This window comes from Bombina bombina, chromosome 6 (genome assembly GCF_027579735.1).
Source record: "Bombina bombina isolate aBomBom1 chromosome 6, aBomBom1.pri, whole genome shotgun sequence".
Taxonomy (NCBI): Eukaryota; Metazoa; Chordata; class Amphibia; order Anura; family Bombinatoridae; genus Bombina; species Bombina bombina.
Genome location: NC_069504.1, coordinates 467,766,574 through 467,792,930, shown reverse-complemented (window position 1 = coordinate 467,792,930; position 26,357 = coordinate 467,766,574). Strand labels below are relative to the sequence as shown.

The window sequence follows — 26,357 nt, the reverse complement described above, 5'->3', positions numbered from 1 at the left end:
TTGGTAATCCCCGTATTGTTCCTGGTGCATGAGCACTGGATTTGTGCAGTAAGCTATTGGTTGCTGTTTTTTTCCTGTAGAGGTCAGTTGTTATTCTTCCATCTTCTTCTTTTTTGATTTTTAGATCAAAGAATGCAATTTCTTTTTGACTGGCTTTAGTGGTTAACTTGATATTTAGATTGTTTGTATTCAGTATGTTCAAGAATTCTTGTAAAATCTCATATGGTCCTTCCCATATGAACAGGATGTCATCTATAAATCTGAGCCATAGGGGAGGGGTATGTAGTCTGTATATTTGGAGTTGTTCTCAGTAAAATATATGTTCAGCCTCCCACCACCTCATAAACAGGTTTGCATACATGGGGGCGCATGCTGTCCCCATTGCAGTTCCCCGAGTTTGTAAATAAAAATTATTATCAAAGGTGAAGAAATTATATTGCAAGACAAATTTTAACAGGTTGATGATAAATTGATTATGGTTCTCATTCTCTTCAGATTTTTGATCAAGGAAGTATTTTACTGCCTGGATTCCTTTGTCATGATCAACTGAAGTGTATAACACCTCTACGTCAGTAGTTACAAGCCATGTGTTCTTCTCAATATATACACTGTCTAGTTTTTGCAGGACCTCCATTGTGTCCTGTACATATGAGGGTAACTCATGTACAAAGGACCGTAATCTGTAATCAACATACTGGCTCGCTTTCTCCGTGAGGCAACCTATGCCAGACAGTATTGGTCTTCCCGGAGGATTCACCAAATTTTTGTGAACCTTTGGGATAAGATATAGAGTGGCAACCTTTGGATTTGGTACACTCAAAAACGTTCTTTCTTTTGATGTGATGATGGCGTTCTGATGTGCCTTATGAATCATGGAGTTGTATATCTTGTGGTACCCATTAACTGGATTGAATAGTAATTTTGAGTAACATCTTTTGTCATTCAGTTGTTTGTTGACTTCACGTAGATACATGTTTAATGGCCATATAACAATGTTACCTCCTTTATCGGAATTACGAATCACCACATCTTCCCAGGTTTGGATTTCTCTTAGTGCCATTCTTTCTTTATATGATAGATTTTGTGCTTTTGGGTCAAGTTTAAGTTCAGTGATCTCTTGGCATACCAAATTATTGAATACCTGTATTTGAGACACATAAATACTTTTTGGTACATAAGTAGATTTGTTTTTCATTTTTGTTCTCCATTTTTGTTCTGATGGACCAGTATTCTCTTCCAATATGTCTTCTAGATCTTTCAAGCTCTCTAACTCTTCTCTACTCCATCCTTCCGTGGGGGGTTCATTGTTGAAATGTTTTTTCAATGCTACTTTCCTCAGAAATAGTTGAATATCTTTAATTATTTTGAATTTGTTGACATCTTGAGAAACTTACTTAGGTAAGTTTCAAGTAAAATGACCAGATAATCCACCTTAACATTAATGGATGAGATATGGTGCAGTCCACCTTTAGAATCCCAAGAACATCCATGGAACTATTTGGATCCCGATTGGTGGTCATGGAAACCATCAAGGCCAACAGAACCAATTAGAAAAGAGTAGAGGCGGGACATCCGGTTCAAATGCGTATAAATAGGTTTAACCACGGCGGCCCACCGCCTTTGATAAAGCCTAAACAGGCGAAACACGTCAGGGGGGTTGTGTGGGACAATGGGGTCCCGCAATTGTTGTATATTTTAAACGTACTCTAACGTAGCTTAAGTGTACCTAAAGTTGAATTGTACTGGCGGTTGACGGCTATGCCGAATAGTAGTGGATAAGTGTGTATACCGCACAATAGTGGAGAGTCAATTGTGGATAAGGGGGCTAGTTATCAAACAATATTCAGCCCGCCAAACCTGCGCTTATATTCAGCGATTATGCACAGTATGCTTGAGTATAATTGGGGCAAGCTAAGGATTTAACTTAAGAATCACATATTATATATCTATATTCCTTAGCCCCAAACTAACAAATAAACTGATAATGTGTGTATTAAAGAAATAGATCATTCTAATCGAAGTTATTATTTACAACCAAACCAGCGCTTAGATTCAGCGATTATGTACAGTAATGCTTATGTATAATTGGGGCGAGCTAAGGATTTGACTTAAGAATTACACACACTACATATAGATTCCTTAGCCCTGAACTAATATTCAAATCGATAAAGCATGCATTAAAGTAAGAAGTAAATCTGATTGAAGTTATCATTCACAATCCAAACAGTGGTATGAATATAGTCCAAAGCACTTAATCATAATCGCTCACTGAAATACAGATATACGTTTACACATTTTTTACTACAGGTTGAAAGAAACGTGAATGATGCGTAAATGAATGGAGTGTTTGGCAAATGCAACAAATTGTAGCGCAAGTAGAATAATAACAAATTACCAGCCAACGGCTGCGTTATACAGTAGTGAATAGCATTCATATCGCATGATAACAGAGAGTAACTTGTGCATATAAGAGCTAAGCATTAAGCAATATACATTGTCTGTCAAACCCAACGGTCAGAGCTTATGATATTGTATAATAGGGTTTGTGCACAGTGGAGCTAGCTATTGATATTACTTAAACAAGTATATACTTTACAACCTGGATTTAGCACCCAAACTGATACAGTGTGCCCTTAGGGAATACACTGGCCCGATAATAAGTTACATTTATAAATCCAAAGTGGGAACAATATAGCTAAAGCACACAGGTGCAACCCATTATGGGAGTACATATATATTGACACTGTTTGACAACAGAGAGCAAACAGCCTAGCATCAAGTAATGATATTGTACAGCAAGAATTGTGCACAGTGAGACCAACTATTGATATTATCTGAATATTTGCATACTTTATAGCTCTGACCCAGCACACAAACCAATACAGCGTGCGTTTATGGAATAAATCAGCCTGACAACTAGTTACCAATTGCAAACCAAATAGGGGGGATAATACAGCCAAGTAACCAGTTATCACAAAGCACAGCAGTATATACACATATACATCTCTTACCTTAGGTGGTAAGAAAAGTGGATGGTGCGCATATAAAATGAGTGAATAGTCAATTTACCCACATAGATTACAAGTGCCACAACATCAGAGCAATAGGAGTAAATATCGAAAGCATGAGCGAAAATATATTATAAGCAATTACATGCTATAATGAGGAAAGAAATATACAGCAGCTCACGATAACAAACGATAAGTATGACACTTGATGTGGGATTGAATATTACAAAACAATACCAGCAATAGGTGTATATATGCAATGAAACAAATAATGATGACACCTGGATGGATATAAGCTTTATTTATAAATGACGAATACATTTACAGTAGGAAGCATATCCAGTAGTTCAAACTTTATTTGGATAAGTATTTGAACCTTAACATAACCCCAATTGTTCAATCACATCCTCTCAGGAACATAATACTAATGAGTGCGAGCACGCCGCAGAGTGTTTGATACCAACAGGCGTTGGTTAGAAATACTACAGCAAGAGAACGCATATCCACTTAACAGTACTATTGCCTTTGTGGGAATGATATTTAGATAATTCAATTTGACTCTCCATGGTTAAGTGCGATTAATATGACAACAAATTACAATATTTAATACAATCACACTTACCAAGGTACATGCCAACTTAGATTAATGGTACAATTTATACAGTGAGACCTGGTTAGAAATTAATGGTACAAAGGCGAAATAGACATAACAGATCTCACATATTATATAGCTACCAACGTTAGAGGAACCAATTTTAAATGTTTGTGTTTACCCATATTTTAACTAAAACAATAAAAGTTAAATTTTAATCTCTTTTTGCCTCTACTTCATAGTCTGGGCATAGAGTGCTACCAGAGCATTTTTCTTTCAGGGAGTCTCAATCCCAATTGTTTGCCAAAGTTCACGTAATAAATGCTAGCACCAATTCTCACAATATAAATGTGCACAGATACTGACACCACAAGTATCCATAAAAATTTAAATAAGTGAGAAGTTTGCCTTGATAGTACCCTTGTTATCTCGTGTGGGTAGTATACAGTATCAATACCTGTTAATACAGGTTTTCTAAACAAGGAGCACACAGACTAATAAATAGAAAATGAGTTATAATTGGGACTAAGATAAGAAAGCAAGACAATTGAAAAGAACTGCGGACTTCAATGAAGTTTTTGACATCAATAACATCACCCCTAGTGGGAACACAGGGAGTAGCACATTGGAAGATGCACTCAGAGAAATTCACAAGACTATGTTTAAACAGGACAAATCTTGGTGGAATAAACATTTTTTCGAGAAATATATTGAAAAAAACCTAATCCCTAGGGGTTTAAGGATTCAGTTATTTCCTGCATTTCAATTTAAAGAACCATCACTAACTACGGAATGGGAAGAAGCACTCAGCGAGTGCTCAACAAAATTGATGAAGATCTTAATAAAGCATGACCAAATGGAATATGAGAGACTTGAGACAATTATACAAGAACAAAATGATGTTTTAAAAAAATTTGAAAACAACTCAAATTTTGAAAAAATGTACAAACTGTACCAAAAAGAGTTGGACAAGTATGAGGAAGAACTGAAAAATACTAAAATTGGAAAGCTCAATAGGGACATTCAAGACTTCTCTAACCAGAAAGTATACAGATGGAGACAGAGAGGGTTTTACAAAAACTCAAATAAGAATCCCAAGGTCAACATAGTCCAAAGTGATATTTCGGACACAGATGGAGATGAAGCAGAATCAGCAAATGAAGAAGCACCAAGTACTTCGACTGCTACCCCCAATGTCAGAATGAACACAAGAAACAAAAGGAAACAGACTTTTTTAGAACAGGGAGAAGGGGGAGGCCAATCAGAAGGGGAGGGAGGTTCACACAAAAGAATAACCAGAGATCACAATCACAAAGGAGCAGGATACAAGAATTGGAGAGAACCCAGGAGACCCCCGAGAGCACCGAGCCCCTTCTCCAACATGGGGACGAAGCAATGAGAGTAATCAATTTATCAGAAAGATTATTAAATAAAGAGCATATCTCCATTCTATCCAAGGGTTTATCCTTTTGTCCATCTCAAGATGTCAACAAATTCGAAATAATTAAAGATATTCAACTATTTCTGAGGAAAGTAGCATTGAAAAAACATTTCAACAATGAACCCCCCACGGAAGGATGGAGTAGAGAAGAGTTAGAGAGCTTGAAAAATCTAGAAGACCTATTGGAAGAGAATACTGGTCCATCAAAACAAAAATGGAGAACAAAAATGAAAAAAAAATCTACTTATGTACCAAAAAGTATTTATGCGTCTCAAATACAGGTATTCAATAATTTGGTATGCCAAGAGATCACTGAACTTAAACTTGACCCAAAAGCACAAAATCTATCATATAAAGAAAGAATGGCACTAAGAGAAATCCAAACCTGGGAAGATGTGGTGATTCGTAATTCCGATAAAGGAGGTAACATAGTGATATGGCCATTAAACATGTATCTACGTGAAGTCAACAAACAACTGAATGACAAAAGATGTTACTCAAAATTACTATTCAATCCAGTTAATGGGTACCACCAGATATACAACTCCATGATTCATAAGGCACATCAGAACGCCATCATCACATCAAAAGAAAGAACGTTTTTGAGTGTACCAAATCCAAAGGTTGCCACTCTATATCTTATCCCAAAGGTTCACAAAAATTTGGTGAATCCTCCGGGAAGACCAATACTGTCTGGCATAGGTTGCCTCACGGAGAAAGCGAGCCAGTATGTTGATTACAGATTACGGTCCTTTGTACATGAGTTACCCTCATATGTACAGGACACAATGGAGGTCCTGCAAAAACTAGACAGTGTATATATTGAGAAGAACACATGGCTTGTAACTACTGACGTAGAAGCGTTATACACTTCAATTGATCATGACAAAGGAATCCAGGCAGTAAAATACTTCCTTGATCAAAAATCTGAAGAGAATGAGAACCATAATCAATTTATCATCAACCTGTTAAAATTTGTCTTGCAATATAATTTCTTCACCTTTGATAATAATTTTTATTTACAAACTCGGGGAACTGCAATGGGGACAGCATGCGCCCCCACGTATGCAAACCTGTTTATGGGGTGGTGAGCGGCTGAACATGTATTTACTGAGAACAACTCCAAATATACAGACTACATACCCCTATGGCTCAGATTTATAGATGACATCCTGTTCATATGGGAAGGACCATATGAAATTTTACAAGAATTCTTGAACATACTGAATACAAATGATCTAAATATCAAGTTAACCACTGAAGCCAGTCAAAAAGAAATTTCTTTCCTTGATCTAAAAATCAAAAAAGAAGAAGATGGAAGAATAACAACTGACCTCTACAGGAAAAAAACAGCAACCAATAGCTTACTGCACAAATCCAGTGCTCATACACCAGGAACAATACAGGGATTACCAACTGGTGAATTTTTAAGAACCAGAAGAAACTGTACAGATCTGAGCACATTTAAAATCCGAGCAAAGGAATTGGAAGCTAGGTTAACCAAGAGAGGATACAGCAAGACAAGTATAAAGAAGGCCAGGAATAAGGCTCTGAGAATTAACAGAAGAGAATTACTAACAAAAAAGAGTAAAAAACAGGACAACAAAACAAGATTGATCTTAACATACTCTTCACAGATGACTCAAATAAAAAATGTCATTAATAAGTATTGGCATGTGTTAATCTCTGATCCAATACTAAAAGCCCAACTAGGAGATAGACCTGAGATAGGATATAGACGATCAAGAAATATGAAAGATCTATTAACCAAGAGTCATTATACTAGAAAGAAAACTATGACTTCATTTACCCCCGGTTCCTTCAAGTGTGGCACTTGTTCTAAATGCCAATACATTAAAAAGACTAATACAATTACCGACAGATTTGGATTCACTCATCGCATCAATAACTACATTAGTTGTAACACACAAGGGGTGATCTATGTACTACAATGTACATGCCATCTTTACTACGTGGGTATGACCACACGTATGATGAGAGTTAGATTAATGGAACATTTAAGAAATATCAAAAATGCCAAGAAAGACGTGGCAGAGGGCAAAACCATAACAAGTGTGGCGTTCCATTTTCTACACAAACACAATTCAAACACTAGAGACTTACAATGCTGGGGAATAGAACAAATAAAATTAGGCACCAGAGGGGGAGATCTTGAAAAATCCCTACAAAGAGCAGAAAGTAAATGGATATATTTACTGAATACAGTATACCCCAATGGCATAAATGAAAACAACAATTACTACGTGTTTCTATAAATATAAGAACTATAAGGAAGGCAAAAGCAAGGAGAATAAGAGATTTGAAATAGAATAGTATTAATATGTGATCCAAAAAGGGACTATCTGCATAATTGAAATCCAATCATCAATAAATTTGAGAGCACGTTACAACACTAAAAAAAACTTTCGCACAATATTCACAGCAGAATGGCTGTTTCATCACTTCAATATTCACAATTAGAACACTTTTCTATGTCACCGATTTACCTCACCATGACCACACACAGGGGAATAATAGGAAAGATCACGGGGAATTCACACCTAATCAAGGTGAATTGACAGAAATAAGAATCTTCACACTATACACAATAGAATATTATACACAACAGAAGAATTCAATTGGAGATATGACACAAGGAATGTTGACATTACAATGACAGAATCTGATAGAAACTTACACACATATGTAGTAGAAGTCTGGAATTCAGACAGGAACTGTTACATTAATATTATTAGTGCATATAGATTTTGAGGTTACAATTAGGAATTGGAGTTATTTCAAGCAATGACCCCATATCAGGATTTAATAAAAGAGAATATACTAGAGCATATAGAGTAGGAATGAATGTAGATTGGACTAACTAAAAAATAAAAACAAAAATCTCATAAGAGGATCTTGAAGAAGAATGTACAAGATACGTTGCAAGTTTGCAAAGTACAACAAGAAAGAAAATACACAACAGGTGTAACATAATAAAATGGAAAACATATCAGATTCAGTAGGAAGGTGAGAAAAGCAACCTCCAAAATTTTGGAGTATATATATACGCTAAACAAGGCAAAGCATATTAAATATAGAATGGGAAAGATAAAAATAATTTCAAGTATGCAAATATCACGGAATTGCAACTTACCTTTGGAAATAATTAGAATCAATTCACAGCCTATCACAACCTTATATAATGGGTGGCACTTCACCAATTTTTAGGAAATAATTTGAATCAACTCACATCCTATCACAACCTTATAAAAAAGGGTGGCACCTCACTGATTTCTCTCTTTTTTCACGATCATGCCCATTTTTTATTTATTTTCATTTTCCTTTTCTCTTACAACACTTTGTCCCCTTTCTTTCTTCTCTTTTTTGTCACAATCTCACCAAGTTTATAAGTCACTTTTCCCGTAGCAACACAAGCAACACAATGTGACCTTGCACAATTTCAAGCACTGTATTTTTCCGGAAGACATTATCATCAATTCACAGTACATTATAAGGGTAAAATTATGTTCAAGATCAGTTAATCACATATAGGACCTTGCTTTTGTTTTCTAGCCCAGTTTTGAAATTTATATTATAATAGGAAACGTAAAAGTAACTTAGGTAAGTTTCAAGTAAAATGACCAGATAATCCACCTTAACATTAATGGATGAGATATGGTGCAGTAAACCTTTAGAATCCCAAGAACATCCATGGAACTATTTGGATCCCGATTGGTGGTCATGGAAACCATCAAGGCCAACAGAACCAATTAGAAAAGAGTAGAGGCAGGACATCCGGTTCAAATGCGTATAAATAGGTTTAACCACAGCGGCCCGCCGCCTTTGATAAAGCCTAAACAGGCGAAACGCGTCAGGGGGGTTGTGTGGGACAATGGGGTCCCGCAATTGTTGTATATTTTAAATGTACTCTAACGTAGCTTAAGTGTACCTAAAGTTGAATTGTACTGGCGGTTGACGGCTATGCCGAATAGTAGTGTATACCGCACAATAGTGGAGAGTCAATTGTGGATAAGGGGGCTAGTTATCAAACAATATTCAGCCCGCCAAACCTGCGCTTATATTCAGTGATTATGCACAGTATGCTTGAGTATAATTGGGGCGAGCTAAGGATTTAACTTAAGAATCACATATTATATATCTATATTCCTTAGCCCCAAACTAACAAATAAACTGATAATGTGTGTATTAAAGAAATAGATAATTCTAATCGAAGTTATTATTTACAACCAAACCAGCGCTTAGATTCAGCGATTATGCACAGTAATGCTTATGTATAATTGGGGCGAGCTAAGGATTTGACTTAAGAATTACACATACTACATATAGATTCCTTAGCCCTGAACTAATATTCAAATCGATAAAGCATGCATTAAAGTAAGAAGTAAATCTGATTGAAGTTATCATTCACAATCCAAACAGTGGTATGAATATAGTCCAAAGCACTTAATCATAATCACTCACTGAAATACAGATATATGTTTACACATTTTTTACTACAGGTTGAAAGAAACGTGAATGATGCGTGAATGAATGGAGTGTTTGGCAAATGCAACAAATTGTAGCGCAAGTAGAATAATAACAAATTACCGGCCAATGGCTGCGTTATACAGTAGTGAATAGCGTTCATATCGCATGATAACAGAGAGTAACTTGTGCATATAAGAGCTAAGCATTAAGCAATATACATTGTCCGTCAAACCCAACGGTCAGAGCTTATGATATGGTATAATAGGGTTTGTGCACAGTGGAGCTAGCTATTGATATTACTTAAACAAGTATATACTTTACAACCTGGATTTAGCACCCAAACTGATACAGTGTGCACTTAGGGAATACACTGGCCCGATAATAAGTTACATTTATAAATCCAAAGTGGGAACAATATAGCTAAAGCACACAGGTGCAACCCATTATGGGAGTACATATATATTGACACTGTTTGACAACAGAGAGCAAACAGCCTAGCATCAAGTAATGATATTGTACAGCAAGAATTGTGCACAGTGAGACCAACTATTGATATTATCTGAATATTTGCATACTTTATAGCTCTGACCCAGCACACAAACCAATACAGCGTGCGTTTATGGAATAAATCAGCCTGACAACTAGTTACCAATTGCAAACCAATAGGGGGGATAATACAGCCAAGTAACCAGTTATCACAAAGCACAGCAGTATATACCCATATACATCTCTTACCTTAGGTGGTAAGAAAAGTGGATGGTGCGCATATAAAATGAGTGAATAGTCAATTTACCCACATAGATTACAAGTGCCACAACATCAGAGCAATAGGAGTAAATATCGAAGGCATGAGCGAAAATATATTATAAGCAATTACATGCTATAATGAGGAAAGAAATATACAGCAGCTCACGATAACAAACGATAAGTGTGACACTGGATGTGGGATTGAATATTACAAAACAATACCAGCAATAGGTGTATATATGCAATGAAACAAATAATGATGACACTTGGTTGGATATAAGCTTTATTTATAAAGGACGAATACATTTACAGTAGGAAGCATATCCAGTAGTTCAAACTTTATTTGGATAAGTATTTGAACCTTAACATAACCCCAGTTGTTCAATCACATCCTCTCAGGAACATAATACTAATGAGTGCGAGCACGCCGCATAGCATTTGATACCAACAGGCGTTGGTTAGAAATACTACAGCAAGAGAACGCATATCCACTTAACAGTACTATTGCCTTTATGGCAATGATATTTAGATAATTCAATTTGACTCTCCATGGTTAAGTGCGATTAATATGACAACAAATTACAATATTTAATACAATCACACTTACCAAGGTACATGCCAACTTAGATTAATGGTACAATTTATACAGTGAGACCTGGTTAGAAATTAATGGTACAAAGGCGAAATAGACATAACAGATCTCACATATTATATAGCTACCAACGTTAGAGGAACCAATTTTAAATGTTTGTGTTTACCCATATTTCAACCAAAACAATAAAAGTTAAATTTTAATCTCTTTTTGCCTCTACTTCATAGTCTGGGCATAGAGTGCTACCAGAGCATTTTTCTTTCAGGGAGTCTCAATTCCAATTGTTTGCCAAAGTTCATGTAATAAATGCTAGCACCAATTCTCACAATATAAATGTGCACAGATACTGACACCACAAGTATCCATAAAAATTTAAATAAGTGAGAAGTTTGCCTTGATAGTGCCCTTGTTATCTTGTGTGGGTAAATTATTTTCCCTGTTGGGTATATTTTAAAGATAAGTATTTTTAGATAAAATGATTCATTTTTAGATTGAAGTGAATTTTTAGACAGACATTTTATTTTTAGAGGATTGTCTCAGTGATTAGAGTTTTTGATGTTGGGGTTTATGGTTAAAATATAAAAATATTTTAAAACATTATTAAATTATATCTGAGCTATGTTGGTTTTGTGTAATGCTCTATCATATTTATTTCAGACTCCAAATGAGATGAGATCACAGAATTGTCTGTCCTGCTCAGGACAAAATATACCAAGAGCAGTAACTGAACCAAAAGTAACAATTGCTCAAGAAGCAGATAATTGCCCAAATGGCATCTGTGAAACTGTCAGTGAAATCCCTAAGTTTGTGGACTGGAGAGAATCAAAATGTGTAACTCCTGTGAAAAGTCAAGGTATATGTGGCTCCTGCTGGGCTTTTTGTACGGTAAGACACCATAATAAATTCAGATTCTTTATTTGAATGCATGTTATATCTTGTATCTTGTGCCTATGTGATCAAACCTAAGCTAAACAAGATATGGCTGACTTAGAGATCATGTCAAAGAGGAGGGAGAAGAGCAGGTGAGAGAGAACTGGGAGAATAATGGACAGGTAGGCAAGAGAGTAAAAAATTAGACATGGACTAAATCCAATCAATATGAATATAAATGTGAAGTGTCTTGCTCTGCTTCTCAAATTTAAGACCTTTCCAGTTCATAACCCCCAACATGTCCTGGATGCCTTCTGGGACAAAGAGGTCCAGGCTATGTAAGGATAATTTGTGGCTGGAGCCATGAGTTCTGTGTGGGTGGAGCTTTGTCAGGTAGAGGCAGCATCACAGGTGTTCTATGGTCAGGGAGGGTTGGACCATGGGCAGAGTTAGGGCAAATCATGAGTGCGGTTTGGGTAGACCCTGGTTTCACTAGCAAACCAGGACATTTACTCAAAAGAGAAAGCCGTGGGAGGGTAAATGGGGCAGAGCTCCAATGCCATGACAATTCCACAATAGGCGGGCAGTCAGGAGATCTGTCAATCCATAAAAAAATAGAGAGCAATGTTATCCCAGATTTTCCAGCAGCTTTAACGTCACCAAAATATTCAGCAGCTGTTCTACATTCCATTAGTAAATATTTTCTAGCAACTTTTCATATGATTTTTGAATTTTTTCAAAGAGCTTTGACATCTTGAAAATCCTATCTATTCATGTTTAAAGGGCCACTAAACTCAAAATCTTTCTTTCATGATTCAGATAGAACATACAAATTTAAACAACATTACAATTTACTTCTATTATTTATTTTGCTTCATTTTTTAGATATCCTTATTTGAAGAAAAAGCAATGCACATGGGGGAGCCAATCACATGAGGCTTATATGTGCAGCAACCAATCAGCAGCTACTGAGCATATCTAAATATGCTTTTCAGCAAAGAATATCAAGAGAATAAAACAAATTAGATAATAGAAGTAAATTAGAAAGATGTTTAAAAATGCATTCTCTTTCTAAATCATGAAAGAAAAAATGTGGGTTTCATGTCCCTTTAAGTTGGGGTTTTTTCTTGGCTGTTTACACATCTGTTTTAAATGTTAATTTTATTGTACACTCATTATCCATGTCATTAAACAAGATTGTCTCCGGGTTTTAATACAAAAAAAAGTTTAAGGGAAATAAGAATCAAAAAGAACATGTGCATTTTTATTTTGAAAGGAATTTTTTTGCAATATACCTTTATATACCTAAACATAATTCTAGTGTGCAACTTAAAGGAAGATAATACCCACATGCTAAATCCTTTAAAAATTGTTGCAGGATAGCAGCCAGCAGTAGATGTGTATTTGGCAATTTCGTACACAGTTTGCTTTTGTTTTCTAACTAAATTATATAAATAATTTAAAACATTAATTTTATATGTATGTTTGTTGCAATTAAATGAATAAGTTCTATTACGCAAAATACAAAATTAATGTTCCTTTAATAATGTGCCGTGTAAAAACTTTATAACATGCTTTTATTATGTATTTTTGCCCTGTTTCCTGGGATTTACATGACAAAGCAATGCCATTTTTACCACCAAAATGACAATGGTGAGCCTGGTATACTCCAGAATCGAGTGCAGATTGGCTCTTCCAAATAAGGCAAGTGGTACTTTAACCATTAAAAAACAATTGTGGCAAATACAGATTGTTTGTGAAGTACCACTTATTTATCAAAGGTTCCAAAGATTTGACTTCAAATGAAATTGGAATATTTTGTAAGTATATGTGAATTTTCAGAAGGGCACGTCATTTCTGGAAGGGATTGAATGTCAAATTGTAAAGTACCACAAAGTATTGAGAAAGTGAAGTTTCCCTATACACATGGCATTATCAACTGGAAATTACTACTAAAGGAAGTGTTTTGGGGATTCTAAAATGAAATCCAAATAGCTTAAAGTGCCATAAAATAAAATACGGTTTCAAATAAAAAGCTGCTTCATTTTGTAAGGACAGTTTATTTTTTGACTATTAGGCCTCTGGCCAACATTTCTGCAGCCTCTTTATGTTAAACCTATCCTACACATATAATTCTATAAATACATCTGTTCACACATATAAATATATATACACAAACACATTTGTAGACATGTATATATCCCTATGTTAAACCCTTTGTATGCCTTTTCTTTATAACTCCTAAACCTCATATATTTGAGCCCTTATAACTTTTAAATGCATCTTTTTAAATAAATGTTATTAATGTTATTATGAGTGTAACTGTACTTTTAAATGTATTTTTAATGTATTTTGTGCAACTTTTTATTTGCGCATAACAGTTAACCAGAGCTCTGAGGTTGCGCTAACTCGGTGGTGGCGCACATTAAATTCAATTGCTCTCAAACATGTTTACTTTCAACTTGTAATAGGCATGCTTGTTTCGATGCTTGCAAACAGCCGTGATAGACCGGATATCACTCGCGCACAACTGTTAATGCGTCACTCGTTATCTGGCCCTAAGAGTTAATGCTATATATATTATTGAATCAATGAGTGGGATGTGCAATGTTTGTCACCTTTATATAACACACTTTGATTTAGTTTTGATACAGCTGAAAAAGACTAGTTTCCATTGCGATGGTAAATTGTGGAAACTGGCACTAAAAACATTGATCTCCATTAAAGTTTATGGAGTTTTTTTATGTTACCACCAGTCTCCACACTTTACCGCCTCAGTGGAAACTAGGCTAAAATCAGCCCCACCTCCAAAAACGTATTGGAGATATGTGGCTTTTTATTTTACAATTAAGCAAGACTATTTCCCTATCAGCACATTAGAAATGGGGGCATTAGTATTACTTGTGCAAACTTGCACTTTTGTCCAGCTTAAAGGGACAGTCTACACAAAAATTGTTATTGTTTAAAAAGATAATGCCTTTACTACCCATGCCCCAGCTTTGCACAACCAACATTGTTAGATTAATATACTTTATAACATTTAAACCTCTACATTTCTTCCTGTTTCAAAGGCTCTATTGACAGCCTCTTAATCACATGTTTTTGTATTTGCTTTTCACAACAGGAGACTGATAGTTCATGTAGGCCATATAGATAACAATGTGTTCATGCACGGGAAGTTATTTAAGAGTTAGCGCAACACAGTACTAAATGCAACTCAATAGATTTTAAATAGTCACAGTCATGTGATCAGGGGGCTGTCAGAATGTTCTTAGATACAAGGTAATCACAGAGGTAAAAAGTATATTAGTATTACTGTGTTGGTTTTGCACAACTGGGGAATAAAGGGATTGTCTATCTTTTAAAACAATAAAAATTCTATTGTAGACTGTCCCTTTAAAACAAAAATTTATGGTTACCTGATAGATTTCTTTCTTTCTGGACATGGAGAATCCACAAATTAAAAAAGGAATAACACAAAGATGTAGAGGTTTAGTCAAAAATAAATGTCTAATCTTAAGGGTGGGGTCGTGGACTCTCTATGTCCGGAAAGAAACATTTTTATCAGGTAAGCATACATTTTGTTTTCATTCCTAAGACATGGAGAGTCCACAACGTCATTCTAATTACTAGTGGTAACCAATACCCAAGCTAGAGGACACGGAATGAATAGGGAGGGAGAACAAGACAGGCAGATCTAAACAGAAGGCACCACCGCTTGAAGAACCTTTCTCCAAAAAGAGGCCTCAGCCAAGGCAAAAGTATCAAATTTGGAAAATTTGAAAAAAGTATGTAGAGAGGACCAAGTTGCAGCCTTGCAAATCTGTTCCACAGAAGCTTCATTTTTGAAAGCCCAAGAAGAGGAGACAGCCCAAGTGGAATGAGTTGTAATTCTCTCAGGAGGTTGCTGACAAACAGTCTCATAAGCAAAATGAATCACACTTCTCAACCAAAGGGAAAGAGAAGTATAAGTGGGCTTCTGACCCTTACGCTTTCCTGAGAAACAAACAAAGAGAGTAGAAGATTCCTTAGTCACCTGTAGGTGGAAATTTAAAGCACACACAACATCCAAGTTGTGCAACAGACGTTCCTTATGAGAAGAAGGATTAGGACATAGAGAAGGAACGACAATTTCCTGATTAATATTTCTATCAGAAACCACTTTAGGGACAAACCCCAATTTGGAAAGAAGAACTGCATTATCAGCATGAAAGATAAGGTAAGGAGAGTCACACTGAAACTCTCCGTTCAGAAGAGATAGCAATAAGAAACAAAACCTTCAAGAAAACAGCTTAATATCTATGGAATGCATTGGCTCAAACAGAGCCTGCTGCAAAACTTTAAAAACAAGATTAAGGCTCCAAGAAGGAGCAACTTCCACCAGACGCTTGTGTAACAAAATAGGTAATGCAGAAATCTGACCTTTCAGAGAACTGACTGACAACCCTTTCTCCAGACCTTCCTGGAGAAAAGACAAAATCCTGGGAATCCTGACCCTATTACAAGAGTAGCCTTGACCCTGAGTTAGAAGGTCCTTCCTCAGAGGAAACCTCCAAGGTGGAAGAGATGATATCTTCACTAGGTCTGCATACCAGATTCTGTGAGGCCATGCAGGAGCTATTAGAATTACCGATGCTCTCTCCTGTTTGATACAAGCAATGACTCGTGGAAGGAGCGCAATCGGAGGAAACAGATATGCTAGATCGAAATTCCAAGGAACCACCAGAGCATCTATCAGAGTTGCCTGTGGATCTCTTGACCTTGAACCATACCTTGGAAGCTTGGCGTTCTGCTGAGATGCCATCAGATCCAACTCTGGCACCCCCCACTTGCAGGGTTAACCTGGAGAACACCACCGGATGGAGAGCCAAGTCCCCGGGTTGAATTGTCTGCCTACTCAGGAAATCCACTTCCCAGTTGTCTACTCCTGGAATGTGGATGGCAGATAGAAAACAATTGTGAGCTTCCGACCACTGAATAATCTGAGACACCTCCTTCATGGCTAAGGAACTCAGAGTTCCTCCCTGGTGGTTGATGCAAGCCACCTAGGTGATATTGTCTGATTGTTACCTGATAAACCGAGCTAAGGACAACTGAGGCCAAGCCATCAGAGCATTGTAAATCACTCTCAACTCCAAGATGTATATAAGAGAGTAGACTCCTTCCGATTCCATAGTCCTTTAATGAGTCCCAGACTGCTCCCCAGCCTAGCAGGCTGGCGTCCGTGTTCACAATCACCCAAGAAGGTTTCCAGAAGCGCGTTCCCTGAGACAGATGCTCCTGAGAAAGCCACCACAGAAGAGAGTCTCTTGTCAACTGGTCTAGATCTATCCTATGAGACAGATCTGAATGGTCTCCATTCCATTGTCTGAGCATGCATAATTGCAGAGCTCGCAAATGGAATTGAGTAAAGGGAATGATGTCCATGGAAGCGACCATCAGACCAATTATCTCCATACATAGAGCCACTGATGGCCGAACAGTAGACTGTAGTGAGAGGCAAGAGGAAAGAATTTTGGATTTTCTGACCTCCGTCAGAAAATTTTTCATAGATAGGGAATCTATGATGATTCCTAAGAAAACCACCATTGTAGCTGGAACAAGGGAACTCTTCTTCAGATTCACTTTCCATCTGTGGGAACATAGTAAAGACAACAAGATCTCTGTATGAGAGTTTGCTTGTAGAAAAGAAGGCGTCTGAACCAATATGTCGTCCAGGTAGGGTGCCACTGTAATTCCCCAAGACCTGACCACTGCCAAGAGAGCCCCCAGAACCTTTGAAAAAATTCTGGGAGCTGTGGCAAGGCCAAACGGAAGAGCCACAAACTGAGGTGCTTGTCCATAAAAGCGAATCTTAGGATAAAAAGTGCTCGTCTATAAAAGCGAATCTTAGGAACTTGTGATGATCCCAGTGAATGGCAACATGAAGATACGCATCCTTCGGGTCTATGGTTGTCAATAACTGACCATCTTGAACCAAAGGAAGAATGGAACCAATGGTTTCCATTTTGAAGGACGGTACCCTGACAAATTTGTTGAGAAACTTCAGGTCTAAAATGGGTTGAAAAGTTTACTCTTTTTTGGGAACCACAAACAGATTTGAATAAAATCCTAAACCCTGTTCCTTTAGTGGAACTGTAACAATCACTCCCAGGGAGAAAAGGTCCTGAACGCAGTTCAAGAATGCCTCTCTTTTTACCTGGTCTGCAGATAATCTTGAGAGGTGAAATCTGCCCCTGTAACCCTGTGATACTATGTCCACAACCCAAGGATCTGGAAAATCTCATATACACGCTTGACAAAACAGAGAAAGTGTGCCCCCCACTTGATCCAATCCCTGACCGGGGACAGACCCTTCATGCTAACTTAGACTCAGCTGAGGGTTTCTTTGATTGCTTCCCCTTGTTCCAAGACTAATTGGGTTTCCAAGTGGACTTGGACTGCTCCTGTTTGGAAGAGGTAGAGGAAGACTTTTGACCTTTAAAGTTACGAAAGGAAAGAAAATTACTTTGACGTCCTTTAAGTCTGTTCTTCTTGTCGTGTGGTAGAAAAGACCCTTTTCCACCTGCAATATAAGAAATTATTTCTGCGAGGCCAGGTCCAAACAAGGTTTTACCCTTGTAAGGAAGCGCCAGAAACTTGGACTTGGAGGTAACATCAGCTGACCAAGATTTTAACCACAAAGCCCTGCGGGCTAAGACAGTGAAGCCAGACATCTTGGCACCCAGTCTAATAATTTGCATGTTAGCGTCAGAAATATAGGAATTGGCTAGTTTGATAGCCTTAATTATATCTTGGAACTCCTCCAAAGAAGTCTCTACAAAAATTGATTCAGACAAGGCATCCCACCAATAAGATGCAGCACTTGCAACTGTGGCAATACAGACTACAGGATGCCATTGAAGACATACATCTTTATCAAATAAATCTCCAGCTGGTTGTCCATGGGATCCTTAAAGGAGCAGCTATCCTCTATAGGGATAGTAGTTCTCTTAGCCAGAGTAGAAATAGCCCCTTCTACTTTAGGCACCATGCGCCATGAATCTTTAATGGAGTCAGCAGCAGGAAACATCTTTTTAAAGACAGGAGACAGGAGAAAGGAATCCCTGGCTTCTCCCATTCCTGTGAAATCTCTGTCACACGGTCTGGAAAAGGAAACACTTCCACAGAGGAAGAAACATCATAGTATTTATTAAGTTTACTAGATTTGACAACGACAGAAGTATCGGAGTCGTCTAAAGTAGCCAATATCTCCTTTAGTAGTACACGAAGGTGTTCAAGCTTAAATCTGAAGCTTACTTCTTCAGCATCAGACAAAGGTATTATACTGTCCGAATTGGAGATTTCCCCCACAGAGGCTACTGAGGTATCCTCCTCATCAGACTTATGAGAGAGAGCAACCTGCGTAGCCGCAGACGGAGCAGACACCTTATAATCTGACAAATGTTTAGATTTCCTCTTGCGCTTCCCCAACAAGGGAAAAGCAGATAAAGCCGCTGATACCCTTAGGATACTTGAGCAGCAAAATCTGATGGCAAATAAACTCCTCCAGGAGGCTGAGAGGAACTGCAGGGCACTGTATGTGACACCATAGAGGCTTGGGACGTTAGAGGAGAATGCTGTGCCATTGCCTGAACAGCATCATCCTGAGAGACTTTAGGCTCAGAAAAAAGAAGTTTATCTTTATATTTCAATGTCTTTTTTAAATATGAGGAACAAAATTGCATAGGTAACACAACTTGGGCCTCAAGACACAATAAGCATTTTTCTATAGGAATAGACTCCTGCTCCATGACTATAGCTTAAGGAACTCCCAGAGATAATGGAATGACAAGAGAATTTTAACAAAAAAATAAAAAATAAATTTAAATTTGACACTGTCACTTTAAATTTATTCAGAGCGGATTAGCACTCAAAAACATACCCCTCAAATAGGACCTCGGCATCTTAGCAGACTGAGGTGCCCTACCTGCCCCACTGAAGTAATAAACTTGTCAGTAAAAGATTCAGCCGATTTTAAAGTCCTTTCTTCTCACACAAACAACTTCATGCAGCCGGCACCACTCCGAACAGATCAAAGAGCAGAAGAGAAGTAGTGATGTGACCGGCTGAAAAGAAACTGCGAAGTGAAAGAAAAAACGCGCTTTTCTGAAGCCGAGTCAGACCGGAACAATAAACTGTATACCGGCCTTCCTTTGACTAACCGTTTAAAAATAAAGAGTAAAAAACACAGCCTCTTCAACTGACCCTTGTCCATAGCTGAATACTAATCCCCAATAAGCACACATTGACTAAAATAAAAAGAGCCACAAAACATTTTAGGTTAACTCCTTCCATTCCATAAAGGAAAAACATAATTTATGTAAGAACTTACCTGATAAATTAATTTCTTTCATATTGGCAAGAGTCCATGAGCTAGTGACGTATGGGATATACAATCCTACCAGGAGGGGCAAAGTTTCCCAAACCTCAAAATGCCTAGAAATACACCCCTCACCACACCCACAATACAGTTTAATGAATAGCCAAGAAGTGGGGTGATAAAGAAAGGAGTAAAAAGCATCAACAAAGGAATTTGGAAATAATTGTGCTTTATACAAAAAATCATAACCACCATAAAAAAGGTGGGCCTCATGGACTCTTGCCAATATGAAAGAAATTAATTAATCAGGTAAGTTCTTACATAAATTATGTTTTCTTTCATGTAATTGGCAAGAGTCCATGAGCTAGTGACGTATGGGATAGCAATACCCAAGATGTGGAACTCCACGGAAGAGTCACTAGAGAGGGAGGGATAAAATAAGACTGATTAATCAAAAGCTTTAACCAAGATGCCAATTGCCAAGGAAATAGCAGAAGCCTTCTGACCTTTCCTAGAACCAGAATAGATAACAAATAGACTAGAAGTCTTCCTGAAATCTTTAGCAGCTTCAACATAATATTTCAAAGCTCTTACCACATCCAAAGAATGTAAGGATCTCTCCAAAGAATTCTTAGGATTAGGACACAAAGAAGGGACAACAATTTCTCTATTAATGTTGTTAGAATTCACAACCTTAGGAAGAAATTTAAATGAAGTCCGCAAAACTGCCTTATCCTGATGGAAAATCAGAAAAGGAGATTCACAAGAAAGAGCAGATAATTCGGACACTCTTCTAGCAGAAGACATGGCCAAAAGGAACAACACTTTCCAAGAAAGTAGTTTAATGTCCAAAGAATGCAAAGGCTCAAATGGAGGAGCCTTTAAAGCCTTCAAAACCAAATTAAGACTCCAAGGAGGAGAGATTGATTTAATGACAGGCTTGATACGGACCAAAGCCTGTACAAAACAGTGAATATCAGGAAGCTTAGCAATCTTTCTTTGAAATAAAACAGAAAGAGCAGAGATTTGTCCCTTCAAGAAACTTGCAGACAAACCCCTATCCAGACCATCCTGAAGAAATTGTAAAATTCTAGGAATTCTAAAAGAATGCCAGGAGAATTTAAGAGAAGAACACCATGAAATATGTCTTCCAAACTCAATAATAAATCTTTCTAGAAACAGATTTACGAGCCTGTAACATAGTATTAATCACTGAGTCAGAGAAACCTCTATGACTAAGCACTAGGTGTTCAATTTCCATACCTTCAAATATAAAGAATTGAGATCTTGATGGAAAAACAGACCTTTAGACAGAAGGTCTGGCCTTAATGGAAGTGGCCAAGGTTGGCAACTGGACATCCGAACAAGATCCGCATACCAAAACCTGTGAGGCCATGCTGGAGCCACCAGCAACACAAACGATTGTTTTATGATGATCTTGGAATTCACTCTTGGAAGAAGAACCAGAGGCGGGAAGATATAAGCAGGTTGGTAACACCAAGGAACTGCTAACGCATCCACCGCTTCCACCTGAGGATCCCTGGACCTGGACAAGTACCTGGGTAGTTTCTTGTTTAGATGAGAAGCCATCAGATCTATTTCTGGAAGACCCCACATCTGAACAATATGAGAAAACACATCTGGATGGAGCGACCACTCCCCCGGATGTAAAGTCTGATGGCTGAGATAATCCGCTTTCCAATTGTCTATACCTGGGATATGAACCGCATAAATTAGACAGGAGCTGGATTCTGCCCAAGCAAGTATCCGAGTTACTTCTTTCATAGCTTGGGGACTGTGAGTCCCACCCTGATGATTGACATATGCCACAGTTGTGATATTGTCTGTCTGAAAACAAATGAACGGTTCTCTCTTCAACAGAGGCGAAACCTGAAGAGCTCGGAAAATAGCATGGAGTTCTAAAATATTGATTGGTAACCTCGCCTCTTGAGGTTTCCAAACCCCTTGTGCTGTCAGAGATCCCCAGACAGCTCCCCAACCTGAAAGACTTGCATCTGTTGTGATCACAGTCCAGGTTGGATGAACAAAAGAGGCCCCTTGAATTATATGATGGTGATCTAACCACCAAGTCAGAGAGAGTAGAACATTGGGATTTAAGGATATTAATTGTGATATATTTGTATAATCCCTGTGCCATTGGTTCAGCATGCAAAGCTGGAGAGGTCTTATATGAAAATGAGCAAACGGGATTGCGTCCGATGCTGCAGTCATGAGACCTAAAACTTCCATGCACATAGCTACTGATGGGAATGATTGAGACTGAAGGTTCCGACAAGCTGAAACCAATCTTATTTGTCTCTTGTCTGTTAGAGACAGAGTCATGGACACTGAATCTATCTGGAAACCTAAAAAGGTGACCCTTGTCTGAGGAATCAATGTACTTTTTGGTAAATTGATCCTCCAACCATGTCTTTGAAGAAACAACACTGGTTGATTCATGTGAGATTTTGCAGAATGTAAAGACTGAGCTAGTACCAAGATATCATCCAAATAAGGAAATACTGCAATACCCCGTTCTCTGATTACAGAGAGTAGGGCACTGAGAACCTTTGAAAAGATTCTTGGAGCTGTTGCTAGGCCAAATGAAATAGCGACAAATTGGTAATGCTTGTCTAGAAAAGAGAGATACTGATAATGATCTGGATGAAATGGAATATGAAGATAAGCATCCTGTAAGTCTATTGTGGACATATAATGCTCGTGCTGAACAAAAGGCAGAATAGTCGTTAGTCACCATTTTGAAAGTTGGTACTCTCACATAACGATTCAAAATTTTCTGATCCAGAACTGGCCTGAATTAATTTTCTTTCTTTGGGACAATGAATAGATTTGAATAAAACCCAGACCCTGTTCCTGAAACGGAACTCGTATGAATACCCCTGAAAGCTGAAAAAAAATCTTCTCACAGGAGGTCTTACGTTGAATCCTATTCTGTACCCTTGAGAGACAATACTCTGAATCCATTGATTTTGGACAGAATCTGCAAACATGTTTTGGAAGAATCTTAATCTGCCCCCTACCAGCTGAGCTGGAATGAGGGCCGCACCTTTATGTAGATTTAGGAGCTGGCTTTGGTTTCTTAAACAGTTTGGATTTACTCCAACTTGAAGAAGGTTTCCAATTGGAACCAGATTAATTGGGGGAAGGATTAGATTTCTGTTCCTTATTTTGTCGAAAGGAACGAAAACGGTTAGAAGCTTTAGATTTACCCTTAGGTCTTTTATCCTGAGGCAAACTCCCTTTCCCCCAGTGACAATTGAAATAATTGAATCCAACTGAGAACCAAATAACTTATTACCTTGGAAAGAGCCACAAAGCTCTTCTAGCTAAAATAGCTAAAGACATAGATTTAACATCAATTTTTATGATATCAAAAATGGCATCACAGATAAAATGATTAGCATGTTGAAGCAAGCAAACAATGCTAGACAAATCAGGATCTGTTTCCAGCTGCGCTAAACTCTCCAACCAAAAGGTTGATGCAGCTGCAACATCAGCCATAGAAATGGCGGGCCTGAGAAGATAGCCAGAATATAAATAAGTTTTCCTTAGATAAGATTCAAGTTTCCTATCTAAAGGGTCTTTAAAAGAAGTACTATCTTCCATAGGAGGAGGAGTACGTTTAGCAAGAGTAGAAATAGCCCCATCAACTTTGGGGATCTTTTCCCAAAACTCCAAACTAACTGCTGGCAAGGGATACGATTTTTTAAACCTTGAAGAAGGGATAAAAGAAGTACCAGGCCTATTCCATTCCTTAGAAATCATATCAGAAATAGCATCAGGAACTGGAAAAAGCTCTGGAGTAACCACAGGAGGTTTATAAACAGAATTAAAATATTTACTAGTTTTAATATCAAGAGGACTAGTTTCCTCAATATCCAAAGCAATCAACACCTCTTTTAACAAGGAACGAATATACTCCATTTTAAATAAATAAGTAGATTTGTCAGTGTCAATATCTGAGGAAGGATCTTCTGAAACAGATAGATCTTCATCTGAGGAGGATAATTCAGTGTGTGTCAGGGTGCCAGGAATCAGACTGAGACGAGAAGTGCAAAAATAATCACACCTTTATTAATAGCAAAAAATAATAAAAAGTCCACAAGTCAAAAAACAAGCCAGGAATCAAAACCAGAGCTGGTAATCAGACGAGCCGAGTCAGGAGCCAAAGCGAATAGTCAGACAAGCCAGAATCAGGAACAAGGAAAACAACAGAGTCAGGAACAAGCCAGGGATCAAGAACCAGGAAGGACATCAGGCAGCCAGGTAATACACAGGAACTCTCACAAACAGGTCTGAGACAACGCAAAGGCAAAGCATACTGAACAGAGGCCCTTTAAATAATAAGTGATGACATCACAATTCTGAGACTGCATCCTGTCTCACATGGATGATGCACACCAGTCTGGCCATAAAAGGAAGTGCAGGAAATGAGCAGCATCCCCCTCAATGCACCATAGTCAGGAAGAGAGGTGAGTAAAATGGCTGCCAGCGGCACATGGCAAACACAACAGGGAAAAAACCCTGACCGTACCCTCCCCTCAACGACCCCTCCCCCGGGGGAGGACAAAAGGCTTATTGGGGAAACGGGCATGGAAGGCACAGAGGAGGGCGGGAGCATGAACATCAGAGGAGGGAACAAAAAAGAGATTTGATGGCACCACTACAAACGAATAATACGAGTCTCCTCACCATCCACAATTAAGGCAAGTTGGCCTCAGGATACAAAATATATTTGTGGTATGGTGCTAAGTATCAAAAGCTTCATTAAACTTGTATTCAATAAAGAATTGAACAAAAAGGATACTACAACAGCACTCTTGAGACTCTGCAAAATTTATTAAACTAGAGAACTGAAGGTCACATAAATTAAAATATAAATCTTTATTAGAACGTGTTTAAAACAATGGGTATGATTAAAACTAAAATGTTAGCAGATATTAATTTCAGTTGAATAACTGACTAGTAATGGGTTGGTGCTGATAGTCAGATTAGTAAAAGCCCAATATTGGACATTCTTAGTAGCTCATAGTATAGTTGCAAATATTATTACCACTATATGGTCAATATAATATTCAGTTTATCAACTAATTATATTATTTACAGACCCATCAATGATTGCACCAAAGGTCTTAGTGCTTTTTAGATTATGTAATTATTCCAGAGCTGAAATTATATCAGTTTCCCACCACTTGGGTTACAATAACAACATTGATGCGGATTGTTCTTTGGTAACAATTGTTGAACAACTCATATAAATATTATATTATCTGATTGGTATATTTACAAATATCAGACTCACCACTTATGCAATATCAGGCTATAATATAGCTTATTGCCCTGTGACCCACTAAATTGTATGGTAGGTATTGTGTATTTCAACATCATTAGTGTATACTTTACTAATTTTCGTTTTTCACATATTATTTATAGATCTTTGGTACATATTAAGTATGGTGCTTATTATATTGTAACTTTGTTCTGGAATTATATCACTAATTTCCAGAGCAGTAATTGCTAATAGCACCACTAATGTGGATTAAACTTTTATTAATGATATTGAGAAACTTGCTTATTGATTTGTTTACAGCTGAGAGTATCAGTTGGGTTGTATGAGTGCTACCATGTAGTCCACTAAAGTATGATATACTCCATTTGTGTCACGCTATTACGCATAGTTTTGTGGAAATTAACCAATATTCTCATGGCTATTGACAGCTAAATAGTTAACATTCAATAGTGCGGCTAAAAATCTGCTTTTATAAAAATATATATACCACTACAGGATTGTAATTGTATTTGTATGAGACCGGTATAATACTTCATGTATCTCAACAACAACCCCTGCTGGGTACTCGTTAACTGTTAAAGCGTGCTATGTGAAACTGTCAGCTGATTAGAAATAGAGAAATACCAGCTTTTGCTCTCACGCTGTGTTCACAAGTTACTACTAATTTGCATATACCCAGCCTCAGCAAGGAGACCAATAATGTCCCAAATAATAAGTATCTGTTTGCTCCTACTTGAGCACCACAATGCCCCCAATAATATCGGCTAACAAGTTTACGTTAAAATTTTTGGCTATAGGGCTCCCATTAGCTCACTCCCCTCTCCCTGACATGTTTCACCGGGTTTCCGGCTTTCTCAAAAGCGAGGTGCCGCGGACGCATCAGCTTTTTGTGACCTGCGGTCCACCTCTAAATTTGAATACAGCCAATCCATGCCCTCGAATCTCG

General features: G+C 37.6%; 1 protein-coding gene across 1 annotated transcript in view; it reads left to right on the top strand.

Moving 5' to 3' along the window:
* LOC128663097 (uncharacterized) overlaps positions 1–26,357 on the top strand; it is a 131,432-nt gene that overhangs the window by 32,951 nt on the left and 72,124 nt on the right. Inside the window, exon 4 of the mRNA XM_053717257.1 lies at positions 11,526–11,753. Within this exon, the coding sequence (XP_053573232.1) occupies positions 11,526–11,753 (228 nt within the window). The remainder of the gene's footprint in view (positions 1–11,525; positions 11,754–26,357) is intronic.